At 33.1% G+C, this 21,614-nt stretch overlaps 1 protein-coding gene across 1 annotated transcript in view; it reads left to right on the plus strand.

The window, feature by feature from the left end:
• Positions 1-21,614, plus strand: part of LOC127711029 (probable E3 ubiquitin-protein ligase HECTD4) — an 81,167-nt gene that overhangs the window by 37,119 nt on the left and 22,434 nt on the right. The window contains exons 25-46 of the mRNA XM_052216973.1: positions 16-104; positions 2,438-2,619; positions 4,630-4,738; positions 5,999-6,134; positions 6,608-6,774; positions 7,118-7,264; positions 7,617-7,798; positions 7,927-8,158; positions 10,613-10,821; positions 11,313-11,490; positions 12,594-12,669; positions 14,106-14,296; positions 14,695-14,830; positions 15,461-15,631; positions 16,074-16,235; positions 16,366-16,654; positions 17,052-17,155; positions 17,474-17,635; positions 18,540-18,688; positions 19,193-19,433; positions 20,176-20,434; positions 21,137-21,403. Coding sequence (XP_052072933.1) covers positions 16-104; positions 2,438-2,619; positions 4,630-4,738; positions 5,999-6,134; positions 6,608-6,774; positions 7,118-7,264; positions 7,617-7,798; positions 7,927-8,158; positions 10,613-10,821; positions 11,313-11,490; positions 12,594-12,669; positions 14,106-14,296; positions 14,695-14,830; positions 15,461-15,631; positions 16,074-16,235; positions 16,366-16,654; positions 17,052-17,155; positions 17,474-17,635; positions 18,540-18,688; positions 19,193-19,433; positions 20,176-20,434; positions 21,137-21,403 — 3,838 coding nt within the window. The remainder of the gene's footprint in view (positions 1-15; positions 105-2,437; positions 2,620-4,629; positions 4,739-5,998; positions 6,135-6,607; positions 6,775-7,117; positions 7,265-7,616; positions 7,799-7,926; positions 8,159-10,612; positions 10,822-11,312; positions 11,491-12,593; positions 12,670-14,105; positions 14,297-14,694; positions 14,831-15,460; positions 15,632-16,073; positions 16,236-16,365; positions 16,655-17,051; positions 17,156-17,473; positions 17,636-18,539; positions 18,689-19,192; positions 19,434-20,175; positions 20,435-21,136; positions 21,404-21,614) is intronic.

The raw sequence follows: 21,614 nt of genomic DNA on the forward strand, positions 1-21,614 counted from the left end.
TTTAATACTTTTCAGTCACAATATAAAGAATTGATGATGTTATGCTTTGTCAAGAATATACAACCAGATCATGGAGATGATGAAAAGTCAGTCAAAGCTCTGAGGTATGAGAACTTTGAAACAATCTGTAGCAATCAGTTATATACATGTTTCGGATGGTAGAAAGAGTTGCATAACATGCCCTTAGATTAATTAGCTGATTTATGTTTGTTAATGGGCTTTTTATGCACCTGCCGTAGCGGAGGGGGCATTAAATTTTACCCTTGTCCGTATGTACGTCTGTCCGTACGTCCCAAAATTGGTTTCCATTCTCTAACTTTAGTTTGCCTCAACCAAATGTTATGAAACTTATACACAATGCTTATTACCACAAAACACAGATCAAGTTTGAATTTTTATACGCCCGTTTACGGGACGTATTATGGTATACCTCTGTCCGTCCGTCCGTCTGTCCGTTGTCAACATGTCGGACATTAACTCAAAAATGCTTTAACCAATTTGCATAAAACTTTGGTGAATTGTTTATATCTATTGACATGAGCTCCCATTCGTTTTTTATAAAATTTAGATTTTACGTTTCCGAGTTATGGGGTTTTATTCATTAAAAAAAGGGGGATTTTCCAGTTTTTGGACAATAATTCAAGAATACTTTCACCAACTTGCAAGAAATTGTGGTGAATTGTTTATATCTATTGACATGAGCTCCCTTTCAATTTTTATAAATTTTAGATTTTACGTTTCCGAGTTGCAGGGTTTTATTCATGAAAAAAGGGGGGATTTTCCAGTTTTTGGACAAAAGCTCAAAAATGCTTTCAGCAATTCTAATGAGACTTTGGGGAATTGTTTGTATGTATTGATGTAAGCTCCCTTTAGAATTTTATAAATTTTACATTTTACATTTCTGAGTTATGGGGTTTTATTCATTAAAAAAAGGGGTGATTTTCCAGTTTTCGGACAATAAGTCAAAAATTCTGTCACCAATTCTCATGAAACTTTGGTGAATTGTTTATATCTATTGATGTAAGCTCCCTTTTTATTTTCATAAATTTCTAATATGACATTGAGAATTAATTGAACTTTATTTGTTTATAGTCTGACAACAGATTTACTAAGTATTGCACAACAGCAAGAAATCTTTAATTGAATATAAATTCAATTCATATAACCAATTTCAAGATCTTTGACTACATTTATTCAGAAACCTATAATATGTCAAATATTTAATTACAATCCAAATTTGGACCTGAATCAAGCTTGAATATTGTGTCCATTTTTGTCCCAACTGTTCAGGGTTGGACCTCTGCGGGCGTATCTAGCTGCGCTCAGCGTAGCAGTTTATTACCTTTCTAGAGTTATGCCCCTTTACAAATGGAAAAATTGCTGAATTTTTCATTTCCGTTCTCCAATTTTAGTTTGCCTCAGTCAATTGTTATGAAACTCATACACAATGCTTATTACCACAAAATTTGGTTATATGCAAGCGGGGCATCATCTGTGTCCCGTGGACATATTCCCCATTTATTTTTTATTAGAGTTCAATCTTTCATCTCATTAATTTAACAGAGAAACTAATTGCGCAAAGATCTTAAGTAATCGCGCAAGGCCTTCAAAAATTGCCCCTTGGGATCTTGTAAATGAGCAGTGTTCTGAAGATAACAGACAAATGAGATTTTTTCGTTTCCGTTCTCTAAAGTTTGCCTCAACCAAATTTTATGAAACTTATACACAATACTTATTACCACAAACCTCAGATCAAGTACAAATTTGGGTAGCATCACTTTACCGTTCTTCAGTTATGTCCCTTTATAACTTTATATGATATGCAGGCGGGGGCATCATCTGTGTCCCATGGACACATTCCCCATTTATTTTAATTTCTTTTGCATTTAACTCGGTTTGACCAGTTTGATAAATTTTGATAAACCACATGTTGATAAGTTTGTCTTGTGTAATTTCCTGTCATATCCATTTTGAACATTACTATTGGCATCTCCAATAAATCATTAGAGTAACAAATTCTACCACTTTACTCCATTGATTACAATATTTATCCACTTTCAATAGTTAGATGTTCAAATTTTAACTATCTTGAGTGGATAAACTTCGTAATCATTTGGATGTTATAGTAGAATCTAAATATATTTATGGCAACAGAAAGATTTTGTTTAATATCTTTGGATTATTGAGGTCTTATTGTGTTATATATGTATAAACAGAAGGTCCCTATTGATTTTGATAAGAATTAGAGAAGAAAAATTTAAAAATCAAAAATTTTGAGAAACGTTTTTTTTGCTAGGATTTCAAAGAAAATTGCTATTATAAACAGATCCTTATTAAACTTCTGCTGGAGGACATATGTTTTATTAATTAATAAGTGAACATCATGAATAATTCTTAAGTTTGTAGTGAATAATAGCGTAAAACATTTTAATTTCAGAGAAAAGTTTGATGCTGATGTTCAAAGTAGTGAAATTGCAGAAACTTGTCCTATGACCTTCACCTCTCATATTGTCAAAGGTCTGTTGTCAAGACTAGATTTATTGTTACAAGTTAACATTGAGCCTCAAGGAGGAGTGCTGTACAGTAGAAACTGGTCTATGATGGATCCCACACAAACAGGTATGACTTTGAACACTCAGCGATCTCTGACATATGACCTCTGACATATTTTAAATTGGTTGGACCTTTAATAGTGTTAACAAAGAGAACCTTACATTAAAAGCTGGTTTGTGATTGTGCAACCTTGGATTCAAATTATTGTCCCCCGCATGATGTGTTGCGGTGGACATAAAAATACCAGGCATCTGTCCGACATTTATAGAATTTATATCATTGGTTTATATCAGTAATGTCTCGGACAAGTCCCAAAATCAGCGCCGATCAACTATTTTCAAAGGAGTTATCCCCTTGAAAATATTAATTATATGGAAAATTTTATTGTTAGCGCTCTCATGAGTACAAAGCTTGCCAGATTTTTATGAAACTTATATCATAGGTTTATATCAGCAATGTCTAGGACAAGTTCGAAAATCAGTGCCAATAAAATATTTTTAAAGGATTTATGCCCCTTGGAAATATTAATTATATTGGAAATTGCATTGTATTTGCTCTCAAGCCTTCATTTCTCTAAGATATTTGTAAAGTTTTAAAGTATTTTTATGCCCCCACCGTAGTGGAGGGGCCATTAAGTTTTACCCTTTTCCGTCTGTACGTCCGTAAGTCTATGTCCCGAAATTGGTTTCTGTTCTCAAACTTAAGTTTGCCTCTACCAAATGTTATGAAATTTATACACAATACTTATAACCACAAAACACAGATCACTTTTGAATTTTGTTGTCATCACTTTTACCGTTCTAGAGTTATGCCCCTTTACAAATGGAAAATTTGCTGAATTTTTGTTTCTGTTCTCTAACTTAAGTTTGCCTCAATCAAATGTTATGAATCTTATACACAATGCTTATTACCACAAAACTCAGATCAAGTATGAATTTGGGTAGTATCACTTTTACCGTTCTTGAGTTATGTCCCTTTATAAAGTTATATGCAAGTGGGGGCATCATCTGTGTCCTATGGACACATTCCCCATTTATTTAGTTATTGCCCTTGGATAGATAAAATATGTGCAATGTGGGGGACATTGGAACTCTGTTCTTTTATTTAATTTCAAATATTGTACAATTATGATTATTAATCACATATGTTGATGTATAGAATGCTGGTAAAATAAGAACTCAACTTTGTCTAACCTTATGTCAGGTAATTAGTTAAAGTTCTAAATTCTGTTACATTTTGCTGCAATCAGTTTAACTTAATATTGGGTAACAAGTTTCATCTAGGTTTAAAAGCTATACTTTACGACATACAGTAAACCTATTAATTTTTACGAGCAATTTATTTTCACAAGTAGAAAAATAACGCGGATATAAACTGTCGCAAATATATAAAACTTGGATCTTTCCTTATTTAACAACATCAAGCAAATTTGAAAATCGCGAAATTAAAACGCCACGAAATGGGTTAGTAAGGGCTCAGGGTAAAATATGGTATCAGCGAAAATATGTTGATTTACAGTATTTACATCACAGTGTGTATCATCCTATCTGTTTGCTATCCAAAACACATAGTATTCTCAGTTATCAGAGGCAGATTCATGGTTTGAAGAAAGGGGCGTAACTGTCCATAGGGTAAAATGTAGGCATCATTTTATTGACAATTTTGTGCCAAAAAATTATCTACTTTTCTATCAGACTTTCTTTCCTTCCACCTGAATCCTCTACTGGTAACAAAATGTATAAAGCTTTGAAAATTTACTAAACAGTAAAATAAAAAAATCATACATCTAGTACTATCTACATCTCCACCTGAATCCGCTACTGGTAACAAAATGTATAAAGATTTGAAAATTACCAAAATATTAAAATAAAAAAATCATACATTTAGTACTATCTACGTCTCCACCTGAATGTGCTACTGGTAACAAAATGTATAAAGATTTGAAAATTACCAAAATATTAAAATAAAAAATCACATTTAGTATTAGACAACCACAGAAAATTTCAATGATTTTTCAAGGTGTAATTTAGAAATAAATTGGCAGGACTTGCTAATGTCTTTCATTGCAATTTTCAGGTGTGATGGTGAGATCAGACACAGACATTTTATTGCCATCATACAGCTTATCAAGAAGTATGTCTGCTCCCAATGGAGTTGATATTTCTAGAGAAGATGTCAAACACAAGTAAGTAATATTTAATATCCAGTGAAATTAAAGGATCATCTCATCGGTTTAGTTTTAAGGATGTTAGCTACTCTGTTTCAAAATAACAAGCTTTTTAAAAGACTGTTATAAATTGATAGTATATAAATAACAAAACTAAAAAAGCAGAAAAAAATGAAGGGTCCGTGTGCTTGTTTTTGAGATATAAGCCATTGAAAATTTGGCGGGAAATGATTCTCTCTAGATTTTTCATACTATTAACATTGGCACTGTTTTTCTATCAAAAACTATGAAAAAATAACAAGGATTTTACAAGATTTTCAAATATGGCTTTTTAAACTATATGTTATAAAATTATGAAAAGAAAAGTAGGGCTTAGTGGGCAAAATTTTTAATGGCACTATATGGATAAAACCAGAGGATTCCGAATATCTGACAAAAATTCAAAAACAAGAGGAGCGAACATTCTTAAGTTTGTGTTTTTTTTATGTTTATCTGTATATCTGTCTCTTTACAATATGTTCAAGTAGGTCCCAAGTATTTAAGGGAATACATTTCTCTAAGAATAAATGGAGATGTTGGTACATGCCGATGTGACGGCAACTTACCAACACCAAAACCCAAAAGATATCTAGATGTTAACATATGGTTTTCAACAATAGTCAGTTATCTATACAATATCATAAGCTCTAATTATTTATTGGAGTCATAGAAGGGGTTATATGCAATTATGCATTATTGAACATGAAATAAAAGTTTGATTTCATGATGAACATTAATAATTGTATAAGCTTGAACAATGAATGTTTACCTTTTTGCATAACACAACATATGACAGACTTTCAGCATGAAAAAGGGGGGAGAAAATACTACATGTTCTAAAGGGACAATCAAAATGAGAATGGGGACTTAAATCTGGCATTTATATAAAATACACCTGAACAACCTTCTTTTTTTACTACCACTAAATATGCATACCACATCCCCTTTTTTATAGTATGGGATACATTGAAAGCATCCCTTTATTTTATTTTTCTCATAAATTTGTACTTGATATCTTTTTTCTTTATTTTGCATTTTCACATTTCTGATTATAACATCTTATTTTGAAACAGTATTCCCAAATGATCTTGTACTGTAAAAAAGTGAAAATAGAATGTGCAAAATTGCAAATCTCTCCCTGTTTCCAGGGAATAAAATGATTTAAAGTAGTTGGTTAAGATGTCAGGCAATGAATGTTATTTGTTTTCTAATAACTGGCTTTTGTTTATTTTCAAACAGAAGACAGCAGAAATATAAGAAAGGACCGGTCCACATCTTACAGGACTTGGTAGAAGAGGAAGAGAAAGACAGGCCACCATATGTTACAGTAATAGAGCAGCTATTCTCATTCATTGGTAGTGATCCTCAAAATACTGTAAGTTTTAGTCATTCCAAACTGCATAATATCTTAATCAGACAAAACAAAAACAGACACAATAACAAACAAAAAGTTATCAGAATTTGATAGGTATTGGTCCTCAAATGATGAAATGAAAGGATTTGTAATCAAGTGTAAGAAAAAATCATCAAAATGGAATGGACGTACAAATTTACTTTTGACCTAGGAGTTTCTTATATATAGATATTAGTGTTTTTTTTATTTAAACATTAAACTGCCAGTAAAATAGAATTTAGGAGAAAAGGTTATCCCTAAACTTTTATAGTTAGAAATATCTTATTGACATAAAAAGAAGTTATCGTAATTATTGAACAAATATTTCTATGTAGCTTTTAAAGAGTAATCCAATTAGATTTTCATGATTAAAGTTGTATTGTGTAAGTAGCCAATGTTTAATAAAAGATGTTCTATTGAGGCTAAATTATCATGGTTTATAAATGTTTTTTTAGATTTCAAGCAAGGACTTTCTATCTGCTGCACAGACAAGATGGCGCCGTGGACACACAAGGAAACAAGCTTTAGTTCATATGAAAGAACTGCTGACAGCTGCAGCAAGAGTTGGTGGCACAACACATTTGGTGGCAGCAGTGACATCTGTTTTACAAAGAGGACCATGGTTAGTTATACCTCTTAATAGTTATAGGCAGTTTTCTGTTAAAAATAAGTCTTAAGTCTAAAAGAAAATAATGTGAACAACAGCAGAAAAATTCACAGTAGTTAGACTTGTTTAATGAAGGATTTTTATCAGTTAAATAAATGTTTATATGTAAATATGTCTGTCTAGGTTTTGTGAGTAAAATAAAAAAAAAAACATTACCCTACATACATGTTGCAAGAATTGGTAGCAAAAATTATTTGTAAAAATAAAAGTGACAACATGATGAAGTTTTGTTAGCTGTTTACATTATTCAAATTAAGTTGATAAAAAACTAACAATATCAAATCGCTATTTTTTACAGTGTTGATGAATTGACTTGTGGTGGTATGGTTGACCATGTTAGAGAGGCATTCTCTGAGACCATGACATCACTTGTACAGCTGGCAGCCAGATATCCTATAGCCTGCTGTAACAGTATAGGTCTTATGTGTATTATTCCATATACAAGGTAAGAGTCTCATATGTATTATATATTCCAATAATAAGGTTAGAGTCTCATGTGTATTATTCCATTTACAAGGTTAGGGTGAAATAGTGTCTAATGTGTTTTGTTCCATTTACACGTTCAGTGTTTCATGTGAATTTTTCAGGGTTTCCACCCAACCTTGAAAACTACAAAAAGCTTGGAATTTTATTTCAGTTATTCAAGGCCTGGAAATTTCGTTGAAATCTATGAATTTCCATGTAAATAGACTGTTTATGAAGTTTCGTGCAATATGGAAATTCAGTGAATTTGCATAAAGTAAACTTATTTTACTGTTTAAATAGTTAAGAACACTTTAGTATGTTTTTTTTTCTAGAGCTGAAGAGAAATGTTTAGTAAGATCTGGTCTAGTGCACCTTCTGGACAAACTGTGTAGTTTAGCCAACTACAGATTAGACAACAAAGAAACACAATCAACTCATCAGAAAGTCTCAGCCATGGCATGGGCAGGCTTCCAAGTTTTGGCCAACAGATGTGTCATGTGGGAAACAGAAGATGGTAAGATTACATCATGTCTATTTATAAATTGAAAACGCAAGTCTGTCCATCACCCAATGGGACCTTTTTGATGGAAGGGTAGGTGTGCCAGATCAGTTAACTAATCAGTTCTCATGTTTTATTTACAGGTTCACATTTTGAACAGTTAGAACACTCTGGATTGGCTAGACAGGTGTCAGTATTATTAACCAATCATCTTGCCCGAGCAACAGAATGCAGTGGAAATGAGGCTGCAGGCAGTGAAGCATTACAGGATGTGCTAAGTTTACTGAACAATTTGTCACGTAGTAAGATGGGAAAAGCTATACTTAGTCAACCAGCATGTGTGTCTAAACTTCTGTCATTGTTATTGGATCAGAGGTAATTATAAGGGTACAAATAAAAGGTGTTGGGTAAACATCAGCAAGACTGAAACATTACAATGAACTGCCCTGAAAAACTAACATTGAAAGTGAGTTACTGTCTATAGCTAACTATAAAAAAAAAATTGTAGTAGGCTCCTAATGGTCGGAGAGTTATTAAAATTTCTGCAGGGGTATTTAACACATATTATATTCTTAGCTAATCTGCAATCAATTCCATCTTCATGCCATATATATCATGTACTGTGTTACAACTCTAGATTCTACTGACGAGGAAAGGTAACACTTGGCCACCAAAAGCTGAATTTTTGTCTCTCTTGACAGAGCCAAAAAGCGAGACATAGGTATGCTGTTTCCGGCGTTGTCGACATAGGCGGCGGCGTCAACAATGTATTAGTTTGTGATTAGGTCTAGTTTGTGGTGAACCACATGTATTTGATTATTTGGCTCAGCCCCCTTAGTCATGGTCTATTGACTTTGAAAATTTTGCTTAGTTAACATGTATTAGTTTGTGATTAGGTCAGTTCAAGGGGAACCATTAGTGGTAGGCCAATGTTAATTGGTATTCAGTTGTATAAGCATTAGCACATCTCATTTCAATGGAGAATATTTGGCCCCATCCCCTCAGTCATGGCCTATTGACTTTGAAACTTTTGCTTAGTTTACATGTATTAGTTTGTGATAAGATCAGTTTAAGATGAACTGCTAATGTTAAGTCAATGATATTTGGTATGCAAATTTATTGGCATTTGTAAGTATCGTTAATCATGGAGATTATATAGCTCCACCCCCTCTTCATGGTTCATTGACTTTGAAACTTTTACATAGTTTACAAGTTAATGCAAATTTTTTGTTCTTCCCTTGCCGGGATTCGAACTCATGCTACTGAGATATCGTGACACCAAATCGCCTGCACTGTATCCGACATGCTAGACCACTCGACCTAGGTTCGAATCCTGGCGAGGGAAGAACAAAAAATTTGCGAAAGCAAATTTACAGATCTAACATTGTTGGGCTGATGTTTAGACGAGTTGTATATACAGAATGTACACAGCCATGTATCACCATCACTGCTGGTGATCCGATGGATAAATCTGTTGTAGAGTTGTCACTGGTTCAGACGTACTTATGAATATAATTATTTCTGTGACTGTATCTTGCATTAATTTGTAGGATCCTTTACAATAGATATTTCAGCTGATCTGTAACAATTCCATCTTCATGCCTTATATATCATGTACTGTATTACAAAGCTAGATTAAAACTGACGAGGAAAGGTAACACCCGGCCACCGAAAGCTTTATTATTGTGAAGCCTAGGTGGTCGAGTGGTCTAGCGCGTCGGATACAGTGCAGGCGATTTGGTGTCACGATATCTCAGTAGCATGAGTTCGAATCCCGGCGAGGGAAGAACAAAAAATTTGCGAAAGCAAATTTACAGATCTAACATTGTTGGGCTGATGTTTAGACGAGTTGTATATATATATATATGTATATATATATATATATATGTAGGACTCTTAACCGCGATGGTATTCCGAACCGCGATGGTCACGCTGAGGTGCGATGGTTTGACGCTGAAGTGCGATGGTGGCATTGTTACGCTATCTTGTTGATAGCTACGTCGGAGTGCGATCGTGGTAACGCTGTAGTGCAATGGTCTACACAAACTACATTTGCAATGCTTTTCATGTCAATGTAGAAGTCAATGTGTATCTTAAAGCAGTTTTTATGGTTTTTAAGTTGATAAGGAGCTTATAAACTTTTAATACTACGGGAAACGGGGAGGATTGGTAGATAGTGGAAAGTTAACCTTCTGCAGTGATTTTTTTTTCGATATCTACAAAAGGTTCTATTTTACGTACGATGGAGCGTGACATTCTCTAAATACATACGGATCCGCAGACAGACTCTCTTCATTACAATATTACGGTAAACGAGGAACTCATGAGAGAAACAATGTATAGATAAAATGCTAATGCAGAATTATGTCCACATGTAGAAAATCAAAGAGGACGATCTCGCATTTAATATGCAACTGTAATTAAGGACAGCCGTAGACAATAATGAATGCAAATTTATATACTATATTAAACGTCTACTTCTCATGATAATTGCACGTCTGTAGATTTTAAACTAGCAATCATGCGTCAAATAGGCCATCGCACATCAGCATATGGACCATCGCATTTCTGCGTAGACCATAGCACTTCAGCGTGACCAACACACTTCAGCGTCCGCATCGCACCTCCGAGTCCTACATATATATGCTTATTTTTGTTTTACTCATGTCAGATTAAAGTTTTAGATCAAATTCCCAGGTCACATGTGCATTTTAATAATTTTGCTCCCTAAAAATGCTGAACATAAAAAAGGAAAGATTTTTAATTACATTGTACTACAAAAAGCTTATTTGAATAAAGCTTTTAAGAAAAGAACTTCTTTTTCAATAGGCCATCACCTAAGTTGGTATTAATCATACTACAGCTATGCCGTGTAGCTTTGCCACTGATGAGTACAGATGACTGTGACTATCTAGAACTTCCCTCCTGGGGACAACACATGCAGTCATCACACTGGAGTAATGCAGAGTCTATATCAGATCCACCTGCTAAGATTGTCAGTCTGCTGCTAGCCAAACTTGGAGATTTCTTAGTGCCAGGTATGGTTCCACCTTAAAAATTAAGAAACAGATTTTACTATAATTTTAATGTAGATGGGAAATAATGGAAATAACAAATAATATCAAATTACATATAAAGGAATAACAAAGCAAACAATCCATGAATTAGCATTGGTAGTAACAAAATAATATCTAATGACATATAATGGTAAAATTAAAACAATATAACAATGAAAAAACATTGGAAATAACAAAAACAATCAAGATAACAAGGAATATACAATGGAAATAGAAAAGCAAGACAGTGAGATATACTGTGGAAATAACACTGCAGTAGAATGTGACATCAAATATGTTAGATGATTTCAACAATTGCAAGATTTTTATGGAAAACTGGTTTACCCTTGAAAGGGTATTTTCAAATTAAGATATTATTCAGAATGAAAGAGTTTTTACCTCTTTTAGGTTAAAAAGGTTTCAATGTTTTTGCTATCAAAGACGGAAAGAAATACTTTATATTCAATTTTAAGGTGACTACAGTACAGTGTGTAGTAGACGACCTTCAACTGACCCTAGTAGTAGCCATGGCAACACCAGTGGAGAAAGAGATAAGAATGAAGACTGTGACATACAGGGTGGTAGACTAACAGTGTTTGTACATAAGAGAAGTGATCAGTTATCACAAGAAATCACACAGGCTATCTTGAGGTGAATTTTTAGTATTTGCAAGGATCAGTATACCATCTTTGTCATGAAAACACTATTGTAGAAAGAAAAGTTTGTTACTTCCACCAACATTCAAGTTAATTATAAATGTGCTCTCTTAAATTAGTATGATGTCCATTTTCGCTGAACTAGTACACATCTTTGTTTAGGGGCCAGCTGAAGTTCGCCTCCGGTTGCAAGGATTTTCTCGCTGTGTTGAAGACCCATTGGTGGCCTTCGGCTGTTTTTTACTCTTTGGTCGAGTTGTTGTCTCTTTGGCACATTCCCCATTTCCATTCTCTATTTTATCTCAGGTGCCATGATAAGGACCAACTCACAATGAGAAACTTCTGATCTGTCAGCAAATTGATGAAATATATGTATGGAAAAAAAAGGAAGATCTATATACTTTCAACTGCAAAAACAGTCAATCAAATGTTCCTGTTTTCAAATTTAAAAAAAAACCAAATTATTATAATATGTAAACACTATTTGCTTGTGGCAGAGATATATCCCTTTCAGAAAAGGAAAATCATCATGGGAAAATCAGTGATAACAGTGTTCTCAATTTTAGGGATACAGTATGTATAGTGTTGCACATGCAGTCACTATATTTCATTTAAGACTTTTATTTTTATACCCCACCTACAAGAGTAGATGGGCATTATGTTTTTCGGTCTGTCCGTCCGTTCGTTCGTCCATCCATTTATCCGTCTGTCCCGCTTCAGGTTAAAGTTTTTGGTCAAGGTAGTTTTTGATGAAGTTGAAGTCCAATCAACTTGAAACTTAGTACACATGTTTCCTATGATATGATCTTTTTAATTTTAATGCCAAATTAGAGTTTTGACCCCATTTTCACGGTCCACTGAACATAGAAAATGATAGTGCGAGTGAGGCATCCGTGTACTATGGACACATTCTTGTTTCAATATTTATTGATAGTGTTAACCTCTCAAGCTCTTTTCCTTATCAAACTGGCATTTGAATGTTTACCAGTGCAAGAAGAATAGACATTTCTTTCTCATGAAAGAGAAATATTGTTGATGCATTCAGTATGATTTGTGATTTACTTGATTTATTACTGACCTCCATTATATTGGTTTTAGTTCTGACACAAGACAGAGTAGACTCGGCAGTCTTTTGACAGAGAAAGCTGTGAGAATGGACAGAGAACTTAATAAGGTATACACCCTCTAGTTGTTTAGTTGCTTATCAACACACCAGAAAAGATCTTTCTATATTTATAAATGAAAACTGTCATAAGAAAATAAACTTTAGATGTAAGGAGTGAGATACATCTAAAAAATACATGTAATATATTGTCCAAAAACGTTCCTAGAAATTAAAAACAGATATTATTTTCAAGCTCACTTCACATGTTTTTGGAGTTACCATCATATGATATGCTGAAGACCAAAAGAAATATAAAAAAAGTTTAATGGCATAAAAACTAAAAAATCATAACAGACTGATAGCAAATTTTAAGGTCAGCTTTGCAACTTTAGTATTAGCTGAATAACATTGATGTCATGAACTGAAAATTTACAGACATAAGGTATCATTACAATTATGCCAATTAAATATGCTGGCTACATTGCAAGGTTCTTAATATCAACCATTAATCTCAATTTGACCAAACTAAGTGAACTTTTATAAAAATGTTTTTGTGGTTTGGTTTTTTTTTTATTGTGCATGTAATCAGTATTTTTCTTTGCTATGTTATTATAAAACTTGTATAAAAGTACAATTCTATATTTTATATGACTTATTATATACTGTGGATTCATTATTATTCATTGATTACTGATTTATGTGGATTTCAAGGGTAACTTTGAACTAAAAGGAGAAGATCCGGTATTTTGGCCTAAAATTTGAAGTACATCTGATGAAAGTTTTTTTTATATTTTTTAAACACTTAAGTGTTTTCTTCAATCAATTCAATTAGTTTATGTAAAAGATTTGAACTGATTTGGTCATAAAAGATGCCTAAATTCAAGCATATATATGTAAAAAATATCAAATATGCCACAAAACGTCACTTTTCAGGTAGTTTTTTGTCTAAAATGGAAGTGGCTGCATTCATGTTCAGTCTCAACCCTTATATATGTTATGTATCATAATCAAATACAACATATATTTAAATATTAAGGCTGAACACAAGTGCGGCCACTTCCATTTTAGACAAAAACTATCTAAAAATAAGCGCAAATGCTAAAATTGTGAAAATTTTAGTGATTTTGCATGAATTAATTGTGCTAGTACCTGATGCATGTGCAGTGTATTGTCAAAAACAAGCCCATATTTATGTAACAAAAGTATTCTGCTTTCCAATAAATAGCTAAAAGTTTATATTTTTAACAAATTTTTGAAATGCTTTATTTTGGGACCAATAAGTGGTCTTACCGGTCCTACTCCTTTCAAATGTTCAATTAAATACAAATTTGCATAAGACCTGTATGCAGAATTTGTTATAACATGCAATCAAGTAACGGTATTTAAGAAAAAATAATTTTACCAAAATCCATAAAAATTGGTATGCATGAAAATCAGTAAATCCACACTATTCTTTAAAGTATATGAAAGTTGTTTTGTCAGATATACAATCTTTTTGTTTTTAGTCTGGGAAAGCAGATGTTGTGACAGAGGATGCAGTTACTGCTTTGAAGAAAGCAGCAAAGTGGGCACAGTCTGGACTGGTGATTTCTACTGGTTCTCCAGTCGATTCAACCCCTCCAGAGGCCACTAATGGGGACAAGAAAAAACAGAATGCTGTTACTGTTTGCAGAGAGAAAAATAATGAGTTAGCAAGGTACTTTTTTTTTTAACATTGGGGTTTCATTTCGTTTAATGTGTAATAGTTTGGATTTTTTTTTAATGTTTCACTAAATAAGAGGTTTTCAATTCCCTATCAACAGCTTATTTTAAAATCTTGACACTGTATGGAATGCTGTGAAAGTGATTTTGGTACTGAAATAAGATTGAACATAGTTTTAAAATGTTGCCTAAATCACTCCAGGCAAATGCAACCTTGGATTTTGCTTGTGATAATGCGCTTATTTTAAAATCCTAAAATATTAAAAATATTGATAAAAATTGTGAAATAAGATTAAGTATTGCTTTCAAATGTTCCCAGTTTGGGAAAACATTTCCAGGCAAGTAATGCAACCATGGATTTTGCTTGAAATATCACGCTTTGTTACTTTGTAGAACTGATCCAGTGAGACCATTTATAAGTGGACATGTTGCTAATAGCATGGCAGGTGAAGTGATTGCTTTACTACATTGCTTATTGACTGCTCCAGAATCTAACACAGCTCATTCCTGGGCTAATGCTGTACAGAGGGTATGTATGTTTTTATAGATTATCTCCTTTAGCTTATGAACAATTTACAGCAACTTCATATGTTTAATTTTATTTCACATAAAAGACCAGGAAAAATGGACTTAGATTTTTGTATGAATGAACCTTTGTGAGTCATTATTTGAATGTATAATTGCATGCTGATTTGAAATTCAGCATGGCTGTCAATGAAAATATACCAAATTTTGATTTTAATTGAATAATCTTGTCATCAACAATACAATCTAGAGTGATCTGTCAACAAGGTTACAACATAATCACAATAGCGATATTTACTCTGATTGTTTAGTTTCTATTTTTCTTTTCTCATACATCATCTGACTTACATCGAAACTTAGGAATGTCGATACTTTTATATCCATATGGCTGCAAGAAAACCTTGTTATTGTTAAATTTGTGAAGATTTGTGATTTGTTTATGTGAGGTGATCTACCTCTGTCAAGCAATTCCTTTAAAGCAATATTGATTTCAGCGGCTTACTTTTAGAAAAATGCTTGTACATCAATCAAAACAGAATTGGCCGCTTAGAAGCAACTAAGTTAACAGATAAACATTTTACATTGTAATGTAATTATAGATACAAATTAAATACTTCTTTTGTATTAATTTCAGGTTTTGAATAATGCACTGTCCTGTCTGCCATTACTTCTGACATCAATAGACAGCTTGAGTTCACCAAGATGTAGCAGTCGACAGTTACTATTTATGGCCAAGTTAGGAAATGCTGCTCTATGCTCACTAGGAGGATTTAAGGAAATAATCAAGCCTGGTTGTGATGTTAGAGTAGGTTTTATAGAAATTAGTTTGAATTACCACAAAACTTTTGAACTTGATTCGCTGTTTCAGAACCTAAAATTCAGTTACACCAAAATGAAAACAAGACATTTTTTACCAATCACAATGTTTTAGTGAATGTTTTTAAAAATATTACTCTAAATGCATTAGCTTTGGAACCAGTGAATTGTAGAAAAAATCTTGTAAATTGTATGAAAAAAGCGAGATAATTATTATAATGATTTCAAATTGAGAAAATAATTTGCATAAAAAGTTCACAACTGAGAAGACTTTAGGTATAGAATATCAATTACTATTTGACAGGAGTCAAATTAGATTGGAATGTTAAGTTGTGTGCTTTCCTGACTTAGATGTTTAATTTGCATTTTACTTTTCCAACAATTCATTTTGGAAAGTCAACTATTGTATATATATATAAACTCTTTTAAAGGTAACTGGTCCAGGAATCCACAATACTGAAGGAACAGTTCTATGTGTTTCTGAACAGACTGGGCAAGTAACTGTTCAGTTGACATCTGACCTTGAATCATCACCCAGATACAGTGATACAATACAGGTTCCTGTTACCAGGCTGGAACCTGTCAGAAATAAGGTAAGATGAACTCTGACCTTGAATCATCATCCTGATACACATTTTCATTTATATTTACCTTATAGAAATATTTTTAAACAACAGTAATAAATCAAATCACATGTTTTTAAATATTATTTGATTATTTCAGATCTACAAATCTCACCACTTGCCAAGTACAGAAGCTGTTGTCATGGCAATCAAATCAATACTCCTTCCTCAGGATGACAACCTATCCACATTACAGAAGACATTCCCTGTGACAGGAGATGGTAATACAATAAACAATGTGACCTGTCGTGTCATAGGAGAGTTACAGACAAGGGCATGTATGGTCCTGGCATCTTACCTGAATGATCTCAGCTTTTCCAAGGAGTTTATACAACACTGTGGCAGTACTATAGATGTTTTGAAGTCCCTTGCAAAGGAGTGCAATACAGGTTATTTGGCTTTTTATACATATATTGCATTGATATTTAAGAATTTTTTTTGCCAGATTTATCCATTTGCTAACCTTTTTGGGTTTTTTTTTATAATTTACAACATGTGCTTCTCTTGTTCTTGGAATTCAAATGGTCAAAATCAATTGTTACTTCCAGTTATTGCCCCCACATGCAACAAATGTTTCAAATATATAATTAAAATTAGAAAATTTCATCCATGGTAAAGTTTATCCCACTGGATATAGTAGAATTTATATGCACATGACTCTTAATTCTTCACATACCTATAGTTTGTTGGAAAAAGCTAAAGTTACACATTGCATTTAAACAAATATCAAAATTGCTGTAAATTCAGGAGACTTTTTTCACCAAAACTGTTTTATATCTTTATTAGGTGACAGACTAGCTGTGATAGAAGACCATTGCACCAGACTGAGGCTGCTCTACAGGGACTGTGCTAAACCTCCACCTCCTCCAAGCAAAGTGGATAATAGAATGGTAGGTGTAGTGTTTTAAGCTTACAAAATTCAAAGGACTGTTTTTACGTTTACAAGATACTAACCGAAAAAGGAAAATTAAAGTCAAGCAACAAATAGAATATTTTTATTTTTTCCAGTATTTTTCTTTTTTCAGTTACTTTTACATCCTTGGCTTTCATTTTTTGGGGTTTGAGTGTCCTATTGAGAGTAAATCCAGAAAAGCACTTTGAACACAGCAAATTCATAAAGTGTCATCTCCTTTTTGTCGATTAAATTTATCGGATCAAATTAAAACAATTGTCTTTCGTTTTCACTAATGAATGCTTTGTGCTTACAGAATAAAGAAATGTTATGGGACCCAAACAGAATTTTTCCACCAGTACGGACATGTGTTTTCTCCCATAGTATGACTGGAGTTACCTTTCTTGGAGATCCTAATACAGGAAGTGGATTACCTCGTGGAACTATTGTTTATGCCAACCAGTCACTTCCACAACAGGTAAATACTATACATGAATATTATATTTATCAACCCAAAAAAGATAACAAGAATCACAAATAATACTGGACAGTATAACAGACTTCGTTTTTACACTAGTAATTTTTGGGGCCCTTTATAGCTTGCTGTTCGGTGTGAGCCAATGCTCCGTGTTGAAGGCCGTACCTTGACCTATAATGGTTTACTTTTATAAATTGTTACTTGGATGGAGAGTTGTCTCATTGGCACTAGTACCACATCTTCCTATATCTATTCATCAACCACCAATATCCAATGCATCAGAATAATAGACATTCATACAGAGATAAACAACATATGGTCCAGATAGCCTGACTTAAACACAAACAGGCTACAAATATGGTTGGGTTAAACCAGTTTTATGTGTGCACAAACCTCCTTCTTTGTCTATGTAAACCATATTTCATAAAACAAAAACAAACACTAAAAATCCTGCACAGTGCAGCTACTATGGCTACTATAAAGATGGCCACTAACATGAACAAGGAAATAAAAACAACACAGTCTTTGAATATACATGTAAATTGTCCTAGTCAGTATTCCTATTCTTTTCATTTTTAAAACAATTAGTATTACTTAATATCATTTTTTTCCTGCAAAAATTGCAAAAGTGTAAAAAAAAATAAATCATGCATTTCTTTTGTAATTGTGCTATACAATGGAGAATATTCACAAGTTTGACAAAGAAAAAGGTAATTTCCTTTAAAGTTTCAAGTTAAACTTGTTTTTTCTGCCCCCCCCCCCAACAAAAAAAGAAAAACAAATATCAAGAAGTTGTTGTCACAACAGCCTTATAGATTATTTTACATATTCATTATGATGTGATCTTTTTAAGATATATGCCAAATTATTCACTGAACATGGAAAAGTGTTTTTTATAATTAAGGCACCATCATTTTATTGGGAGTTGGAGATATTATCTTTTGGCGACAGCCAGGATGAGAGTGGGGCTGTTATATCTTTTGGATTTGCTCCCTCTGCTGAGAAAAAAGAAGGAGCATGGACAAATCCTATTGGTACCTGTCTGTTCCTTAAGTAAGTAGAACTGTTGAATAAATGTACCTCCAAAAATATTTCTGAGATTTTAAGATTTAACTTTTTGACTGTCCATTGATCTGTTCGTCTGTAACTCTCATTAATGCCAATGCAAGCACTCAGAGGTAGTTTGATAAGTTTCAATAAAGCTCTACAAGTTTACATAATAGTAGAATACAGTATAAAAATATTTGTAAAAGGAAAAAAGTAATCTAATCTTAAGTCATACTAGAATTGAATAAGATTTGTCATTCTTTTTTATTTGTCAGTGGATGGTCAGAATAGATAATGTGCTGGTTAGCCTTTCCCCAAGAAGAAGGAGACTCGTCTTTATGATTTGAACTGCTTTCATAAAAGATTTCTCCAATTTTTTGTCATTGAAAAAAATCTAGCTCCTGTTGTAAATACTCCTGAGAGGATATACACTAACAAAGAAAATTTATCTTAATTAGTTTTCTTGGTACCAGTGTTTTATCATTACAGAGATAATTTTTTTCTTTTCAGTAATGGTAAATCTGTCCATTACAATGGAGCCAGCCTGCTGCAGTGGAGGAGTGTCCGCCTGGATGTTACCCTTAATGCTGGAGACATTGCTGGTATTGGTTGGGAGAGAACTGATGAATCTCCTGTCCAAGGTCAGACACCTAAAGGTCGTGTGTACTTTACATACAGAGGAAGACTTCTGAGTTCCAATATGGAGGATGTGTCTGGAGGCATGTTCCCTGTTGTACATGTACAGAAAAAGGTTAGTGTCATAGGTCATATGTACTCTACCAGGTTTCTAATATCTTTTGAACCCATATACAAAAGGAGACCTCTGTATTCTATATGGAAAAGTGTTAGTTGTGGCACATATAGAGATACTGTAAATTCAGAAATTATTGCAGGCACTTATTATTGCGATTTAAGAAGAATGGAAAAAAATGAAAGATTAATTATTGCAATTTCAGGAAAATAGGCATTCAGTTACATGTATCAAATTCAGAATGCGAGTTCTTATTATTGCAATACTCACCCAGTCGCAATATTCGCATTAATAAAAACCTTGCAATAATTTGAATTTACAGTTATCTTTAGCCAATAGTCTTACTAGTATTTCATGCTTAAAAGATCATTTGTAATGTTTATGATACTTAAACAAAACACATTACATATTGTATTCACTCTTGTTTGTTTATAGAAAAAGATGGTATATGGGTTCTTGTATAGTACTGGGTTGAAAATCCTATGTATTTCAAATGCATTTACCAAACAGTAGCCATTTCATAAAATGGGGCCACTTTACTTGCTTTTAAAAGGTCATGTGTAATGAAAAAGTATTTCAAAATGATGAGATTATTCCAGGTTTATGATTATAAAACATGTGAGGATCTGATGTTATTTACTGCTCTTTAATATTTATTATTTATCATCATATGAAGTAAAAGTACTATATGGATAATATGCTTTAAATGTGATATGTATACAGAATGTGTTGCATTCTTTAGGGCACCAGATTAAGAGCAAACTTTGGAACCAGACCATTTGCCTATGCCAAAGGTCAACAGCACAGAGATGCTGCTGATGAAGCAAATGATTTAACCAGGGAAATTAGAGAGAGTTTTGGACACCTGCCATTCCATCATGCCTCAGAGAGTGAAGATGAAGAACCAACAGTGGCTAGTCCAGAAGTTGCACAGAAGGAGGACTTAAAATCCCCACAGGGTCCATCATGTAAAGTCCCAGAGATACCAAAACCACAGAAAGGTATAATCCCTCTGGGTCCTCATTGTAAAGTCTTAGAGATACCAGTTTTCTTCATGAAAAGTCATATAGACAAACTCAAACTGAAGAAAAATAAAATCTCTCAGGGTTAAACATTTTCAAAGTTTCATAAATATCAAACTAAGAAATAGAGTTATATGAGCAATAGCTTGCCCCTTTGCCGATTATTTTTTAAATCATTAATGAAAATCCATGGCATGTAATTTTAGTGTGGATCTTTGTTACTAAACTTGATACATCAGCTGACAAAACGATCATTCCTGTATGATTTGTAATTGCTTAGATCTTAACACAAAAGGTTAAACAAAGTGATTCATACCTCAACTGAAAAAATTTATTTCTCTTTTATGTTATGTTAAGAAGGTCCTTACAATATTTAAGTGATCTTGACTTATATAATTAATGTATAGATCATTTACATATGGTATATACACTAGATTAAAAATGACTTGCTGCATAACTTATTTTAACATGCTTGTTAAAAAGGAAAGCCCAGCAAATAAATGTATAGCATCTTTTGTACTTCCATTCTTTGTTTCAAACATGCCGAACTGACCATCTTAATATTTAAAAAGAATTGGGTTGAAAATAATAGAAGAAAGCATCACTTTTAGTAAATATCATGTTTAGGGTAGTGTCGTTAAGAGTAATTTCAAATCTTGTTTCGTATGTTTTGTTTCACAGAATATGATACAGATTCATGTAAACAGTACAAATTGTTCAGTAGCTATGACAACTTTTTGTCTACTGGCCCTGACTATCTGTCAACGGCTACACAGGAAGATGAGTCTGATGAGGAACCAGTTGAAGATGATGCACAGACAGAAGACCACTATGCTCTACTAGTAAAGGCATGGGAACAGAAGGTGTTCCCTGTTATCAGGAGAAGATTTAGAAATGAGGCTGAGAGAAAGGATGGACTGGAACAAATTAAAGGAGCACTACAGCTGGGTAATTAATACATGTGCCAATTTCTTAAACTGAATTTGAAATAAAATATGTTTATTTGATGATCAAGTAAAGTAAGAATAACAATAAGGGGAAAGAAAGTAAATTAAAATCTTACAAAAAACCAAGAGTACAATGCAAGACTAAAACAACCAACAGTAGCAATGCCTAAAATACAATATCCAACAAATGCAGTGATGTCAGGTTGTTTGGG

The sequence above is a fragment of the Mytilus californianus genome, unplaced genomic scaffold (genome assembly GCF_021869535.1).
Source record: "Mytilus californianus isolate M0D057914Y unplaced genomic scaffold, xbMytCali1.0.p SCAF_8, whole genome shotgun sequence".
In the NCBI taxonomy this organism is placed as follows: domain Eukaryota; kingdom Metazoa; phylum Mollusca; class Bivalvia; order Mytilida; family Mytilidae; genus Mytilus; species Mytilus californianus.